Genomic DNA, 18092 nt, shown 5'->3' on the forward strand with positions numbered 1-18092 from the left:
TTGAACTCACACTAATTAATGGAACTGTAAAGTCACAGAATGTTTCATTTATAATCAAAGAGTACGTGCTGAAACTTTGAGTATGCTATAAGCCAGAAACACGGAGATATGTATACTACTTATCGATACAAAGGTCTATGAATACTCTATTTGCCCATAGCTTCTGGCATATTTCAGTACTGTATAATAGTCTGAAATCTCCATGCTTCCAATATCTTACATCTATCACATGTCCCCTCTAGAAAAGATAAGTGACTATAAGAAGTGAAAGAAATTAACCTTTTCATCCTTGTAGGTAATAGTACAATGTACAACAGAAGGAGGAAGAGAGGAATAAGTACACGCATCCTTTCATAAATATAAACCAGAAGTTTCTCAGGTCTTTACTTCTGGCAGCAATTTATTTGCATCCTGAAGCAGATTTGATTTCCTTTCTTTTGGCATATACCATTAAAATAATCCAACTGTTTTAAAGGCTCTATATTATTTTACTTTAAAAAAATGAATACTAAATCCTTGATTGTTATGACCAAAGTCACATTTTCAGTCATGACAGATCTTCTTGAACTAGCTTTCAATTAGGTCTTCATCTATGTATATCTTTTGCAACTGTCCAAGTCTCGTTGTTCAGGAACTCCTCCTAAACAGTAAAAGCTAGAGCCACCAAATTTGGTATGCAGCTTCCTCTTATCCTAACTCAAAGTAAGGTCAGGGAATGGTTGTGCCAGGAAAATGAGAAGTGCTGGGAATAAGACTTTTTCCAGAACATGGAAAGGGAAGGGGCTGCTGTATGGAGGGTCATAATACTGCAGGGGAGAGCTACAGAACACGGCCAACACTGGGAGCTGCTGCACAACCAAGAGAGTGGCCAGTTGGCACTGGGGCTCTGCCATCTTGCCTTTCACCAGACCAGGTAAGTAGCTTCCCTGCCTGAAACCTCTCCCCTCTGCCCACCAGTCCTTGGCTGCAATACTGGAGGTGGGGGAAAGGAGAAAGCTTTGCCAGATGGGGTGTGGAAAGGCCCCTGCTGGCTCAGAGATGGGGAAGAGAGAAAGCCCTGCCAGATGGGACCCCTCATCCTGAGCCCCTCCTTTCCACTCCTCAATCCTCACGCTACTCCTGCCTTGTGCCCTGTCCCCCTTCAATATCCACAAGACCCTGCCCTGACTCCTGCACCCTCCCCTACCAGCCCCCTGCCCTGAAGGACCTTGGCAATGTCTTCTAGTACCAAAATATATGTAATGTGCACCATGATTTATTACCTTGCTTTATTAAGTTAGTGTAGTGTAGGAAATAACAAGCTCCCGCCCTTGTGTTTTACCTCTCTTTAAAAGTCAATCTGTTTATACTAGGAAATCAGATGACTGAACTGCAATTGGAAGTGTAAGTATAAAAGAGAACTGGGTTCCTAGTCCTGCAACACCATGCCTAAATGACATGAAGTGACCTTGTCTATTGTTCTCTGAGTGGTTTTTCCAGAATGTCACATGCATTTATTACCCACTTAAACCACTTGAGCATATATAAACCAGCCAATATTCTCCTTGATACATATGATTATTAAATATGCAGTACACTGTAGTTTTAGACAAAGTTCCTAATTCATAAACTGCAGAAATATTATCTTAGATAAAAAATTCACAAAGGATATTGAAAACAATAGCTGTAGAATAAATAATATTTATATATAGCAATGTGCTTCCAAAAGCTTTTAATGGTAAAGTGAGTGTCATAAAACCACAATGACACAAGAACTATACCACTGACACACAGGGAAACCAAGGCAGAAAGTATAGCATTTATCCAAGATAAGACAAGAATTGTCTGCTAAGTCTAGGAGTTGAACCCCTCTTAATGCCTAACCCTACATTTTATTAATTTATATAAATTCCTAGTGTACTAGAAAAAACACACCCTGCACCTTGTTTTCTTAGTACAGACTTATGAATAATGAAAATACCACAAATGGGGGAAGAGCAGGGGTGGACAGGATGGCAGACCATGGTTGAAAGAAAAAAAAAGGGGGGGGGGGAAATCAAAGCTGCTTTGGTGTGTTGCCTGCACATTAAATGGCTGTGTTTATGAAAAAATGTTAAAAACTAGATTTTACTTGGGTCCACAGCCATGCCAGAAAATAACGGGGTATGTGCATTTGGGGGGAGGGGAGATAACCCCCCCATACAGTTCTATGTAGACTACCCAGACTTTGGGTGTAGGCATACCAGAGTAAGGGGCAGCGGCTAAGGAATCAGAGGAATGGATGACCCCTTGTCATGCGCTCTCACAATTCTTTTCTAGAATGTTTCTGGTGTAGCACACTCACGCTCACTACAGTGCATCTGTCTGAGAGACAATTTGTTCAAGAACTCCTAAATAGTAAGAGCTAGGACCACAAAATTTGGTATCCAGCTTCCCCTTACCATAACTTAAAACAAGGTAATGGTTTGGTTGTGCCAGGAAAAGGGGAAGTCCCTGGAATGGGACTGTTTTCCATATCATGGAAAGGGAGGAGGCAGAGAGGAGGGACAAGATACTGCAGAGTGACCACTGGGGGAAAGAGAGTGGCCAACTGGACCTGGAGCTCGCCATCTTGCTTGGGACTAGATCAGGTAAGTAGCCTCCCTACACCAAACCCTTCCCCCATCCCTTGGCCACAGCATCAGAGGTGGGAGGGAGGGAGAAAGCTCTGCTGGACATGGTGGAAAGGCCCTTGCTGTCTGAGGTGGCTGGAGGTGATAGAAAAGGCTTCTGCCAGCCAAGGGCGGGGGGGAGGGGACAGGTGAGAGAGTAGTGAAGGCCCTTGCCAGACAGTGGGACTGGGGGGACTGAGAAGGCTCCTGCCGGCTAGGGAACTGCAGGGAGAGAGAGAACACCCTGACAGAGGGGATCCTCTCCCCCAATCTGAGCCATCCTGACCCTGACTTCTTCATCCTCTACACCCTCAGCCTCCTGCCCTGCTCCTCCCCCACCCACATCCTCAAGGCCCTACCCTGACTCCTGCTCTCACACATCCCACCAACCCCTTGCCCTGAAGGACCTGGACAATACCAGGTAAGTCTAGTTCATAACACATTTATGGCCAGGTATTAGTTTGCTTGCCACACTTTATGTTTTGTGAGTCTGGCAGGTTAAATCCAAGACAATGTTACCACTTAACAGTCAGACTAATGTCAGACTTTAGCTCACTGTATCTTACTTCACAATGCTCCAATGAATGGAAAATACTTACCAAAGAGTAACACTACCCCTTTCAATCTTACCCTTTAGTTACTTATATAGATTTATACTCTAGGTTCTTTAAAGCAGAAGATTGTAGCAAAAAAAGCCTTCATCTGCACATCCACAGCAGCCATGCTAGAGAAATATTTTGTCTGAAAGATGTTAATAGTTTATATAGGAATGCAGAAAATTTACATTTTAGAATCTCCTCATCCCTTTTGTGTCTTATTCTCATAAAATAATAACATTTTGTGTCTACATAGGATCATATTAGTAAAAGACAAGAGACTTATTGAGAATTCAACTTCCTACAAATTCAGGATATAGTCTTCCTGAGAAGATATTACATAACAAAAGTGATCTTGGCCAAAAGGTCTTTTAGTCTAAAAAACACTAGTGCAATTTAAGCTATTTCCTTATAGCACTACTAAAAAGCAGTTCCCAGTGCAATGGACAATAGCTCTGCTTTTATTGTGTGAATCAAGTTCTTAATAGCCCTGATGTGCTGGATGGGGCACACCTCTACAAACCCTGGTTTCTTTTTAATCAGCCATTTCTAGTATAAAAGCTGCTGCTGCACTTGAGAAGAATGTAAGGAGCAAGACCAAGTAGGGGGACAGAACTGGAATTCTAGTGCATGAGGTAGAAAGACTGTAGAAACCAGTCAACTATGGTGCTTTAATGTCTTTCAACTGGAAGGGCTGCATATTTTATATTTATATATATATTTGGTATAATGCCTGTGGTATTATAATGTCTATGTTGTGGCAAGTGACAAGATCCACAAAGAAAAGCATTTTTATTTCTAATCAGATATATACTGAATATATACTGAAGAAATTGACAGTTTTTCACAGTATAGAAATCTCTCTCCATTTGCTGGGGATATATTCTGGAGATCACTGAGAATTACGGAATCTGCAAATACTGGGGCGGTGGGGAAATTTGTGACACAAAACAACATATTGCCTGAAATGTAATCCTACCTACCATTTCATTACCTGCTGTTTCACATTCAACAAATAACTTTAAGTTTAAAACAATAGATTTCCAAACAAACTCGAACCCAAAAAATACAGTCAACGAACAACTTCAACTTCAAAACTAATTATCCAAAACAGTTCTTTGAACTTGCTCCCTATGAATCTTACTGTTCCTCCGGGATGGGGAGTTGATGGGGGGCAGGAGAGAAGGGGTTGCAAAGGTACACTGTGATGGGAACCTGTGTAGACTTTTTCTTTAATTCCTTAAAAATTTCCTGGTAAGGGCATCATTGCAGCTTCAATTTCCCTTTTAAACTTTCAGGCTCTGTTTCACTGAGGGATCACTCTCAAACATTTTGTCAGTTTGCTGCAGCTGAAGAGATCAGCTAGTGTTTCTAAATTTAAATCAGGCTTTTCTGTCCCTTCTTCCCTTTCCTCTTCATCTTCACTATTTGGCACAAGTTTAGCTAGGTCCTCATCAGTCAATTCCTCTGAATGCAACTCTATCAGTTTTCCAACCACCGATTCCTCCATATCCTTAAAACCCTGCCCTCCAACATCATGGGCCATTCTCACAACACACTCAAATTCTTTCTTAACAGGTGGGAGATCAGTGATATCACTGACAGCTTCCTTCCACAACTTCCTCCAACAAGCATTGAGGGTTGATTATTTTATTTAATCAGTCAACTCCTTTATGTTAGTGATGCAGTTACCAACGCTCAAACCGTCCTTCCAGCACTTCCTGACATCAAGCATTTCATCAGCTTCCAGCACATTACAAATCTAAGCAAAGGTGCGCCTGGAGTAGGGCTTCAAAAGAAGCAATCACACCCTGGTCGAGAGGCTGGACAAGAGAAGTTGTGCTGAAGGGCAAGAAAACCACTTCCACGTCAGAATGGGCAAATTGCAGAGTGGTTTGTGGGTGGCCTGGGTTGTGTCCAAGGTAAGTAGCACTTCGAAGTGCAGCCTCTTGGACCATCGGTATTTTTCTACTTCACTGACGAAACAGTTGTGGAACCAATCCAAAAATACATCAGCTGTGAACCAAGCCCTTAGTATGCTCCATCCCCTCAGAACTCTTGGTGCTGACCAGACTATGTGTGCAAAACTGGACATTTCCTGTAATCGCCTCTCCTGGCTTGTCTAGGCCAGGCATCAGAACTGAGAGCAGGAAGCAAGTCTCTCTTGTACTCCCGGCTGGCACCCAGACAGCATGAAAGAGAAAGCCACCTGACTCAAAAACACAGGGGACAATAGAATGACCTAATAACTTCTACATTGTTGAAGACAAAACGTTTTTAGTATACTGATACAGTCTGCTTCTGAAAAGCTGCAAAGGATACAATCCAGCATTGAGAATTCCTATTATTTAGAACAAAAAAAGAGGTATATTCAGAGTAGGATAAATTCATATAAGCAAGAAAATTCCTAGATATTTCATTGTCACCTAGAGTTCAGATTGAATATGGCACAAAAACACACCCAGGATACGTCTAAGCTATATCCTCAGGAGATAAAAAGAGAAACAATTAAGGCTCTTGATGTGACACAAATAAGCAAATGGCAATGACTCTTGACCTTTTTCCTAAGATAAAACAAAATATATTGTAACTGACCGGTGTTGTATTTTTCCAGGGCTTACCATAAGCCTCTGGTTTTTAAATTACAGCAGCATTATACTTCCTTCAAAGGTCAGAGGACTTCTTTGGCTGTCCAGTAAAACTCAGCTGAAATGCAACACTTGAATACCAACATAAACAAACAATACACACAGATACAGTATTCTAAAGTAAAACCCAGCCAAGACAACAGCTGCTTACTAGCCAAATTAGATTTTAATAACATAATACAGAGTGAGACCCCAAAACACATTGTTAACTCTCAGTTACTTTGAAGAACTACTTAGCCCTTCATGAAGTATTTGTCCTCTAATATAAAAACTCATTTTAAGTTTGCAGAAAACAAGCAAGAGGATTACAATTCCTGAATAGCCATTTCTGCTATGTGGAAGGATCTTTATGTAGATTCTGCTTTCCATCTTTGGGTAACTTTTTGTAGAGATGATATGTTTCAACTTGCAGGAAAGGAGATGCAGAATTTAATCTGCATGTATTCAATGACAACTCATGGTATGGAATCAGAACAAAGACAAAACCACAGGGATGAGGAGACATTGGGATGAGGAGACATGCACATCAAAGGAAACCACAGCTATCAGTTATTACACAATAGCTAGTTCAATTTATTGTAGCCTTATCCAAGGAAATGTGGGACTATCTTCTTCCATTTAGTTCTTCTCTTTACACACTGTGAAGCCCTCCATTCTTGAACAAGTGCTGCTAATTAAAGCCCAGTTGGGAACTTGTTGATTAAATGTTTTAGCATTAGAAGATGCAGTCGTTGGGAAGGTTTTCAACTCCAGGAAGGAATTTCTTTTCAGAAAAGGAGAAAGACCCACTCCCAAAGAGTTAAGGCACACATCTGAGCTGTTTTACTCTTTGGGACAGGGGTTTTATTGGTTTTGTGAAGCACCTGGAACGTTCACACCTAAGGAACTAAGACAAGAAATTAAAGTGACTTGTTCAAAATCACACAGGCAGTTTTTGGTAGCAGAGCTGGAGGAGGAACTCAAATTTCCTGTGTCCTAATCCAGGGCCTTATCCATAAGAGCATCCTTTTTCTTCACACCTACCTTTGTGAGTAAGCATGAAGATTCAACTAGTAGGAAAGAAGAGCAGCATTCTTTCATCCTCCCCAGGGGTGAAAGTAAAATGTAGAGCCTTAGCAATTAATGGTGACAATGAGTTTCTCCTAGAGGTATATTGTGCAGATGCCTTCAATTTGAAGGGCAGGGCCCAAAGGTGAGAATTCTGATGAGTTCAAGTGGATGATGTCTAAGTGCTTAAGCAAAATACTGGTGCATAAATAGCTAGCATATTATAATTAAAAAAATTATTAGACTCTTAACCCTACATATTAGAGTTTATATTTTCAATAACTTCTTCACTGAACCTGTAAACATGAGTGAACTGCCACCAAACTCTTGATTCGTCCTATGGGAAGTACAGGATCTGGTCCAAGATGTGATGACAAATGAACCACTTGGTAATAAGGACCATAGATTTTATCTTACTGTTGATAAAGGTGCACCAGCCAGAATATTGTGTCTCAAGCTGATTCTAAGGCAGGAATAGAGTCTAATAATTTTGTTTTAGGTTTTAAAATTAGTACTGTGAAATAAATAAAAGAGTGTGATTATGGGTTTTTTTTAAATGTAATTTGATGTCCTTGTTCGAATGTGCATATTGCTTCTCTTTAACAAAGCTTGCTTCTCTGTAACAAAGAAATTAACCTTGTTATGTGAGAGAGAGCGAGGAATGTATGAAATATAAGTGTGAAGGCCACTGGATCAGATGTTCTAAGAAGAAGCGGAGGACAGATGTAAAGACGCTGAAGATTGCTGTATATCCCCTTCAAGGTGTAAGCAGTAGGCAAATTGATGGCTCTGAAAGAAGGCAAGCTTCTATCAATTGGGACAAGATATCTGTGATCAAAACCAGCTTAGCATGGCAAAACAAAGAAGATAAGCAGCAAGAAAAACAATAGGAGATAAACATCTGTTAAAAATACAGTATGACGATGCAAAACTTACTGATCCCAATGAAAAAAAAAAAAATACTACTATAAGAAGGGACTGTTTTTTCCTGCTGCAGGATGGATTCCTGATTCCTAGCTCATGCTCGGTCCCAGATGCTACACCTCTGCTTTTTAAATGTTTTAAGAGCTGCCTTGCAACTCTTAATACATTTAAAAGCCAGAGCCGCAGCAGGGTTAGCTCCCAGGGCCAGGAGCTAACCTGCTACAGCTCTGCAGTTCCCCCCCCTTATCAACTAATCAACTAGTCAATGGAAATTCCATTGCCTAGTCGATTAGTTGATTAAACACAACTTAACATCCCTAGGGCTGTAAGGAAGGCCAAAGCTATAATGGGATTCAAACAAACAATTAGGTAAGTTCATGGTGGATAGGTCCAACAATGGCTATTAAGAAAGATAGTCAGGGATGTGACCCTATGATCTAGATGTCAGGTGCTGGAACTAGGTGATATGGGATAGATTGCATGATGATTACCCTGTTCTGTTCTTTGCCTTTGAAGCATCTGTCTTTGGCCATCGTTGGAAGACAGGATACTGGACCATTGGTCGGAGCCAATATAGCCGTGCTTATGTTCAGTATTTGCTCCAGATTGACACAGTCCAAAAGAGTCTGGACTGGAAAGAGACCAGAATCCATTTGTATCAATTATTTAGTTCTTGTATGAAAGTCAGGAGGAATATATTCTGTAATAGGTTCACTGTATTCCCCAAACTCTTTTTAGTGAAAGCTAAAGCTTTCTAAGCATTCCTATACAAGCCTTATAATATGTACTAAAAGAAACCTAAATCTAATACCAATTCTAATACAAAACTTATAATCTACCACCACCTCAAATCAGCTTCATAAAGGCAACTCACAATGAAAGAAAAACTACTTTTAATTTAACAGTTCTTCATCTGAGACTATCAGCTTGTGAATCCATGAATTTCACATTAAGAAAAAAATAGAGAATCAGGTGGCAAATCAGTTCCCAGTAGAGAATGTCTTTTGGAAGAGTTAAATGTAATCTGAATACAAGAGCCATTGATTTAACATGTGTATGCTGTGATGCACAGTGAACAAGCAAAAAAAGTGTACTCATCTCCCCTCTAGGTAAATATAGAATTTGGAGATTAAAAATGGAAAACGTGTTACCAGACAATTTCTTCTACATCTTTCCTTAGTGAGTTCCAAGATTCTTCCTGCAGTTACAAGAGCAGTCCAGACCCATCACTCAGGCTGTGAGGCATGGTCATGTCCCTTCTGTTGCCTTCTCGGTGAGTACTTCCAAAGCTGCAGAGAAACGTATATATCCAGTTTAAGTTTCAACCAATATTTAATTTTGAGCATGACTAAGTAGGCCTTATGTACAGGTGATAAACATCAGATTTAAAAAAAAATCATCCTGCACAGAAAAAAAGGAAAATTAGGACTCCGGGATATCTTTATTTGTGATACACAACGTGCAGTCTGCTCCTGGCTTCAGTACCACCCCACAACAGGAAAAAAACAGAGAGGGAAAGCTGACAAGAGGGAACTCCTATGTGTTGTTAGGCTGAGCAAAACTGAAGATTTTAGAAATATTCAAGCACAGAAGTGTGTTGGAAAGTCGTTCTGAAAGTAATTCTAAGGTTGAAACAGTTTTCTTGATTCACCTTAAGTACCTAAAAATACTCTCTCTAGGTGGCAGCAAGAGACTGTTTTAGCTTCCAAAGGAACAGAGGAGAAGAGGGCTTCTCTTTGCAACTGGCCTGGGAACGAGGAAGTACACTCATTGACCTAACACGTTTATGTTGTCATGCACAATCAACTAATTTGTTTCCCATAACAACATTTTGTACAGTCAACATTAGTGGAATGGACTTTCCTCAATTTCTAACTTAATGCACGTCCAGGAGATGTGTGACAGTGTGTCTTCTACAGAACAGAACATTCCACTACATGTATCAAAGCACGACTAATTTGATTCTTCAAATCTATACTATTGATCAGCATTCAGCTTGTTTGCGGTTCCAGTTGTATGTTTTGTAGAGTGTTGTACACACTTACACAGCATTTCTATAAGACCTATGTGGTTTTTTCTTCAACTTACAAGCCTATGTAAAATGTAAATGAATAAATACATGCAGCTCCCTAGGCTCCTGGTGCACAGCTAATACAGCTGTTGGCACTACAAAGATCACTCACTACTGAAAGCTATTGCTGAACTTTCACAATTCTCTTCTTTGATCTAACAGAACCTTAAATCTCCCGGGGGGGGGGGGGGGGAGGGTAGGCCCAGGATACACACGCCAACTGTAGGGAATAATTCCAGACACACTGGGTGCAGGTGAAAACGAGCAGAGAATTTATTGAACACCAGCACTGGTGGAGTACCAACCAGGGGTTAACCTGGAGAGCACTAACTTAATCAAAACATACATTAGATTATATAGGCAGCAGATGGGCAGAGGGGGAAGTGATTTGAGAGGTCTAGCGGTGGAAATTAGATGAGCAGATAATCCAATGAACTACGAAGGTTACACAGTATCTCCGCCCATTGCCAATTAAACATGTTATCACTAATACAGGTAGTTATTTCTAACAAGCTAAATGAGCCAACATAAACAAACAGACATGTTGATGGGAACTTGTTTTGCTGAAATTGTGATGTGTCTACTGCGAGATGACTACTTCATTGCGTTGGCACTGTCCTTGGGATCCAAGCTTATTTATCTGCAATTACAGGAGACAGAGGGAGAAACCGCACAGAGTGAGGTCCCTTTGGAATGTAGGTGCTAGGGGAACCAGGGTCACGGTAACTGCCTGACTGTAACTTCCCAGGCCTGGCCTAATGATTTAGGATTTGAGTTCTCAGTTCTCAGCAAGATACCATGGACTGCTTCAGTTTACCCCTACATCCACGCAGGCCTTGCCCCACTTCTTCCTCCTTCCCCTGGCCCACCCTTATCCCTGCCTTCATTCTGCCGCCACGTCCCCAAAGCCCCCCAGACTCCTCCTCTGGGGCAGAGTGGGGCCAGTGGCTGCTGCACATCTCATCCTCCTGAAATGTGAGACCAAGCACAGGGCAACCACCCCGAGGCATCCAATGGATGGGGCTGTTCAGACTGGGTGCCAGTGGGTCAACTGAAAAGGAGAAAGTTACTCACCTTATGCAGTAACAATGGTTCTTCAAGATGCATCCCCTTAGGGTGGTCCACTGTTGGTGCATGTACATCCCTGCTCTGCTGACTGGAAAACTTTGGTAGCAGTGTCTTTTGGACCTGTGCACGTGCTGTGCCATGAGGGTAGCCAGCAAGCATGGAATGGAAGGAACCGTCGTTAGTTCCTTCTCTACTGCAGATTCATAAACGAGAACTCTGAAAGGAGGGGAAGAAAACAGATTGCGGAATACCCAAAGAGGGACACATCTCGAAGAACCATTATTACTGTACAAGCTAACTTCTTTTTTTGCATGGTGTGCCTACAGGGCGCTCTCTTGTAGGTGACCTCTGAGTTGCAACACTTCCGGAGAGTAGGACTTGGGAGTAGGGTCCATAACAGATGAAAGTGTTATGGATCCAAAGATAGCATCAGAGACGGAGTCCCCAGCGATGGCCGTGAAAATTTGGGCTGATGCCCATGTCACCACTCTGCATATCTGAGACAGGGACATCATTAAAGAAGGTAACAGATGAGATCAGTTTTGTGGAATGTGTACAGAGAAAGTCATGAGGAATCACGTTATGAATTCGGTAGCACTGTCTGATGTCCTTTGAGACCCACTTACATGAATATTTGGGCTGATACTGCTGAATCTTTATATATTTTCTCTATAGATAGGAACAGTTTAGAGGACATCCTGCAGGCGCTTGTCTCTATTGAGGTAGAATGCTGAAGCACCCCTGACATCTAAGGTACGCAGTATGACCCCCAACTGTCTTGGTGGAGGTTTGGAGTAGAAGATGGGAAAGTAGGTTGACTGGTACATGTGCACATTAGGATTGAACTTTGGATGCTGCCTGAACATAATTTTGTCAGGGAAAAATAAAGCAGGGGATGTGCCATCAGAGCTATCTATCATCCTTATGCTTCTAGCTGAGGTAATTGCTACCATAAAGGCCATTTCCATCAATAGGTAGGTCAGTGAACAGATTACTATAAATGTGAAGAGGAACCAGGTCAGCCCTTTTGTGATGAGGTTTAGGTCTCAAGGGGATAAGGAAGCAGAGGTTGAGGGAAGAGATTCCTTCTCTTACGGAACCTTTGTGGGTCAACACAATACCACCGAGTGCCCCTCTATGTTGTTAGTGAAACAATATGATAGCTAATTAGAGTCTGAGGGTAAGTCTAAACTGCACTTTTTCGGCCCTGTCTACACAGGGCCAAATTTCAGTAAACTCTCCTCTTTTGGAACATCCCTTATTCCTCTCAGCAAGAGGAATACAGGGATGTGGAAAGAACATGCTTGTTTTTTTGGAAACTTCTGAAAACGAAGACGTGTTCCCTAGATGCAAATTTTTTCCAGGATACCTTTGGTATCCCGGAAAAACTTTGCAGTCTAGACATAGCCTGAGAGAGTTCAGGAATAGCCCCAGATTAAGGTCAGAGCATGTCCAGAATATGAGGAAAAGTTGATATCACTGGAGAGACTTGATGGGAAATGAACCAAATCTGAATTTGGACCACTGCTGCAGATGAGTGCATCCCATAGCACACTTTCTACAATGTAACAGAGCTTCCCTTGAGCATGAGTTTTCTAGGCACTGGAACCACATGGAAACCACCCTTTGAGGCAGAGAATCTCCAAGTTGAGATATACTGTATACCCTTTGCCCCGTGAGAGGAGGCGTGAAGTGTTTGGAAGGGAGATCAGCAGGAACATTGCAAGCTGCGTCAGGTAAAGGTTACCAGGTCTGTCTTAGACAAGTAAGAGCAATAAGGATTATGTGAGCTCTTGATCTTTGCAAAACCTTCAACAGAAGAAGAAATTGAGGGAAGGCATGAAGGTTTCTGAACCAAGGAGGAGAAAATCATCCCATCCTTACTGTGGAGCAGTATTGTGGACATTTCTTGTTCTGGAAAGAGGCAAACAGGTCTGTAGCTGGTGTTCCCTACCATCAGGGCAAGTTGTCAAGTACTGATGGATCCATCTCCCAGTTGAGGTTATGTGGGTATTTGTGACTGAGCTGGTCTATCAGTTTCTGTGTGTCCCTAAGGTAAGCTATGGACAAAGGTGACACTGTTGGAGATATACCAACTCCATAGCTTCATCACTTCTGGGCACAAAGAGAGCAATCCAGCCCTTTGGGCAGTTGATGTACTTATAGGCAATGTTGTCTGTTAGGATTTCTCTAGCTGATCCTACTGTAAGCAAAAAAAAATGGTACATATTCCTGACCACTCTATTTGAGAAGATTGATATGAAGGGATATTGCCATCTGTACCCATCTGCCTTGCATGTGAGACTACTTAAATACACTACACTCCCATCCTATGAGCAAAGTGTCAGTAGCAAGGGATAATGAGGGTGAGAAAAGAATCATTTTTGTATGCATTGGCCGAGTTCTTCCATCAGTCCAGGGAGCTTTTGAACTTGGTAGGTAGTGATAGGTGTTCGTCCAGACTATCTAGGTAGGAAATTACATATAGTAGTAAGAGCTTTCAAGTTGAAAGGCCAAGCACTCAAAAGTTAAGAGCCAGAATTAAGGCTGTCTATGCAAACTTAATTTAGTCCCCCTCCCCCCCCACCTGTGCCTGTAAAATGATTTTATGACAACCCCTCAAACTTGTTAACAGTCTATTTTCTCAATATAATAGACATATAATAATATACATATGTATATTATTATATGTCTAATATACATACAGGCAGTCCCCGGGTTACGTACAAGATAGGGACTATAGGTTTGTTCTTAAGATGAATTTGTATGCAAGTCAGAACTGGCTCCAGATTCAGCTGCTGTTGAAACTGACCAGCGGCTGACTACAGGAAGCCCTTGGCAGAGTTGCTCTGCCCCCGGCTTCCTGGAATCAGCCGCTGATCAGTTTCAACGGCGGCTGAATCTGGACTCCTGGGACAGAACAGCTGGGGCGCTGCCGGGTTGGTCCCCGCAGGACCGACCCGGCAGCACCCCAGCTGCTCTACCCCAGGCGTCCTGCAACAAAAGCCTGCTCCTTTGCCCCAGAGCAAAGCCACACAGGTGGCGGGGTCCCCCGCCTCTGCGGCTTTGCTCCTGTCTCCCTGCTGTGCTGGGGGGGAGTCCCCCCCAGCACAGCAGGGAGACCCGGAGCAGCTTTTCTCACCCCGGAGGACGCGGTGGGGGGACCGCTGCGCTCTAGGTGGTCCCGCCGCCCACGAGCTCCGGGGCGAGAAAAGCCCCGTTCGTAAGTGTGGATCCGACATAAGTCAGATCCGCGTAAGTCGGGGACTGCCTGTATATAATGTACATAGAGCCTAAAAAACTGAAAAGCAATTGAGCTGGTAATAGTATTGTTACCTTCCAAAGCACCCATTATCAACGTCTGGAAAATGCATCAAAACTGAAATTTATTAGAGACTGACTTGTAGCTGTATCTATAATTAAGGTTGTCTAACACTTTCTATTATAGTATACAGTATATGAAACAAACAAAATTGAGCAAATTTTTTATTCCCCTTCCCATCATGGAGACCAACAATATCTATAAACTGTCAAAAAGATACTAGTCATTATAAATACACAGTTGATACGCAAGTTAAAATAGCCACTATTCAGCTGTAGTTTATAAATTTATCTAATATATAAAAGATTGTGCTTAGACTCTCTGTAGTTATGCAAATGTAAGAAGATGGACCCATAATACAATTGAAAAAAAATAAGGCATCTATTCTTATGGAACAACATTAAAACCTGGTCAGCACAAAATAAATAGTAAAATAATGGCAGTAATGATACAATTTTGGTACACATTATATCATTCAAAATGCTGCCGTACTGTTTTTCTGAAATGTACACAGCCATTCTTTGACATTTGAGATGGTAGACATGTTGTTCATGTCACATCTAATTTTAGTAAATTAGAAGGAAAAGTATGCTCCCATGACCCAGAAAAAAAGCACAAATCTTTTGTGTAAAATATATAACATTTTCTTCTTACGAAAATGGTAAGTTACATTTTAAGCTTAAAAAAAAGGAGTATAAAATCTTTTATACAATGCACAACTGACAATGCTGAAAAAGCTAGTGTACATCAGGTAAAACTGACAAATTAATTGCAGACCTTTAAGAATCATGAGAAAGTGCTATGAAATTTAGGAGCAATGTACTGATGGCATTTAACAGATACTTGAAAATGCATAAAGAGATGTATAGTATTCCACACATCTACAATTTCTAATTGACACTACTTTCTGGCAACTTGACATATATACTCTCTCCCTGCCTCCCCTCAGCCTTTTCAAATTCACATCCTTTCACAAATATGTGGAGGTATTTTTAATTAGTTGAATGTTAATATTTAAGGTATTTTCAACTAAAGCTGTGTCAAATACAGCTCTCGCTGTAACAGGTGTCTTGCAACAAGTACTACCCCTTTAATCTACATTACTGACTTCATATTTCTAGATTTGCACCTTAGATATTTAGAATCTGTGCTATATTAATATTTCTATACGCAACATCTGTATGTAGATTCCATCTCAAAACAAGGAGCATGGAATTATGCAGAAGTAGCATTGAAACCTTCCAAAATGAAAGTCTCAGTATATCCCACTGGCAGTAAGAGGGTGAGTACCAAAAATAGAGGACTCTCTCTCCCCTTTTTATTCCAGTATCAAGGGATAGTTAATCACAAGACCAGAGCTTTATCTTGCTCCTACTGCAGTCACTGGAAATGTGGCCATTTAACCTCAACTAAAACAGCTGCAGGCCTACCTACTGTAATATGGCTCAGATTTTTCAAGCCAAAGCATGTTTTTAATAAAAAGCAATCATGTTTTTCTTTAAACAATGGTGTAGGCTTGTGTCAATTTCAGTCTGAGATATTTGAGCAAGATAGTGTATAAATTTTAGCCTTACTCAAATGTATAAGATATCATTAAACTGTATAATTAAAGAGCCCTATAAACTGAGGTTCACAGTTTCTGTGCTTAGTTTCCCACCGCTTAAACTGTGAATCATTGCTATCATATGAGAATGTTTGCTCAGTTCTTCTTGCTGCAGTTTTACTATGGCTTCCTTTTCTTCCAAACGTCCTTCCAGTTGGGACTTTTGAACTTCCAGGGAAGATGCCTGGAACATGAACAAAAACTAGTTCAGTAATCCCTCCCACAATGGAGTTCACAGAACACTTTCACTTAAGGCAGGGGTGGGGAACCTCAGGCCCGTGAGCCAGATGTAGCCACTGACTTGACTGGATCCAGCCCCCAAAGCCCAGAGTTGGGGAGCCTGTCCTGGCACTCCAGCCCTGCCATCATCCCATGGGGCTAGAGCACAGAAAATCTACTGGGCTGGGCTCCCCTAGGCTCTGCTGGGTGAGGGATACGTGAGGAATGTCTTTCTGCTTCTCAAAATGCTTTACAAATGTCAATACTCACCACTGAAAGGTAAGTATTAATCTCATTAAAAACAACTGAAGATCACGATGTGCCAAACCTTTACAAGAGCATACAAGATGCAAAAAGTCTCTTTTCTCTCCACAGCCTCTAGCAAGGGAAAGATCCTGTGCCCTGCTCAGTGCAAGGACAGGTCCCTAACTAACTTCAAAGTAGACACACCTTTCTTCTGCAACCACTGACAAATTTTGTTGGTTAGTCTAGATTCTAGAAGTACAGGAGTCCCCCGACTTGAAATGTAATTGGTTCCGGGAGGAAGCATTGCAAATTGGGGGCGTTGTAACTCAAACCTGCATTTAGGGTAGGCCCTGTCGTAAATGCAGGTCAACATAAGTCGGGGGGTTCCAGCCCCCTCCACACTTACAAAAATGGTTGTAAGTGTGTGTGTGGGGGAGGGAAAGGGGGGGGTCAGAACTTGGGCGGTCACATCTCAGGGGCCTCCTGTATATACAGAACTCTCTCATACCTTGATATAATATGTGCATCTTCAGCATAGCTCCCCGAAACACATCTATAACTTATTGGATCCAGGGGAACAGTGGGGAAAGAGCCACAGCAAACTTAAAAAGAAGCTCATTGCCTTAACAGAACAGATAACCCCTCTCCGGTTTAAATCTCAGAAGTCCCTTGCTCAATTATATGAGAAATTGAGGCAGCCTTAACTTTAGCTATTTTCTACATTTTTTTTGTACAATTTTCCATTTCTAACAATTATTTTCTAATTCTGGGTTTTACAGTTTTCAGTAAGCTACCAACAGAAATTCTTACCTTAATACTCAATTCTTTTCTTGCCTGTTCTGTTTTACTTAATTCCTTTCTTAGAATGTCAATACTTTCTTCCATATCTGCTTTTTCTTTATGCCGGACTTTCAGTTTTTCTTCTAGAAGCTTTATCTTTTGTTGTAAGCCTTTTGAAAGATGTATTGAAGAGACAGTTAGCAAGTTTTAATTTTTCCAATTCCTAGTAAAACTGCTAGTATGTTTAAGTTTTACACACACCAGGACTACTAATGTAATTAGCCTGTACTGCCATCTACTGCAAAACATTTTATATTCGCTGATGACTTTTCAAATGATGACCTACCTAATCTAACTTGTCCTACTTTGTAGCTTAGCAGTTTCTAGTCAACCTGTTCGAAACAGAAAGTTTTCAAGAAGGCAGTTATTTGTTTTGAAACCATGCAAAAGGCAACAGTTTAGGTTTGGCAAGCTTTTAAAACTTTCTTGGGACTTCTCCACCATGTGACCTTAAAACAATTCCTCATTTTATATTTTACAGATATTTAAGTCTATGTTTTGAATAAGAGTTACATGCTTCTCTGACTACCTTTTGCTCCTAAAGCTAAAAATCCACTCTTCGTGTATTTAACAAAAATTTTGCTGTCCAGAAATAAGATCACTAAAAAATAATCCAGCAATGAGTCTATTTAAATCCAGTTAATTCTCTATGGATAGCACTAGATTTACAAAATCAGACAATGACTTACTTGATATTTTACTATCTCTATCCTGTAGCTGTTTCACTAATTCTTTTCTATGATCTTCTGTTTCTATCAATTGTGCAACAGTTCTGAAATTGCAAGTGAGAAAATCCTGATTACCAGTTATTTCAAACATAAAAAGACAGATGCAAGATTCATGTTCCCATCTCTTTGCAGCAGCAAGCTATAACAACT

The 18092-nt window shown here is 41.2% G+C and overlaps 1 protein-coding gene and 1 long non-coding RNA gene across 2 annotated transcripts in view; one reads left to right on the forward strand and one right to left on the reverse strand.

Annotated features, from left to right (window-relative positions):
* The first annotated feature begins 477 nt into the window (after positions 1–477).
* On the forward strand, positions 478–9662 carry LOC142819710 (uncharacterized). The gene is made up of 5 exons (XR_012897528.1): positions 478–913; positions 2458–2609; positions 2946–3051; positions 9026–9118; positions 9525–9662. It is a non-coding gene; the product is annotated as an uncharacterized LOC142819710 (long non-coding RNA).
* A 4793-nt stretch (positions 9663–14455) lies between these two features.
* Positions 14456–18092, reverse strand: part of CIP2A (cellular inhibitor of PP2A) — a 32534-nt gene continuing 28897 nt past the window's right edge. The window contains exons 19-21 of the mRNA XM_075908291.1: positions 17904–17986; positions 17185–17324; positions 14456–16093 (exon numbers count right to left, since the gene is read on the reverse strand). Of these exons, the coding sequence (XP_075764406.1) occupies positions 15923–16093; positions 17185–17324; positions 17904–17986 (394 nt within the window). The 3' untranslated portion in view covers positions 14456–15922. The remainder of the gene's footprint in view (positions 16094–17184; positions 17325–17903; positions 17987–18092) is intronic.

The sequence above is a fragment of the Pelodiscus sinensis genome, chromosome 1 (genome assembly GCF_049634645.1).
Source record: "Pelodiscus sinensis isolate JC-2024 chromosome 1, ASM4963464v1, whole genome shotgun sequence".
In the NCBI taxonomy this organism is placed as follows: domain Eukaryota; kingdom Metazoa; phylum Chordata; order Testudines; family Trionychidae; genus Pelodiscus; species Pelodiscus sinensis.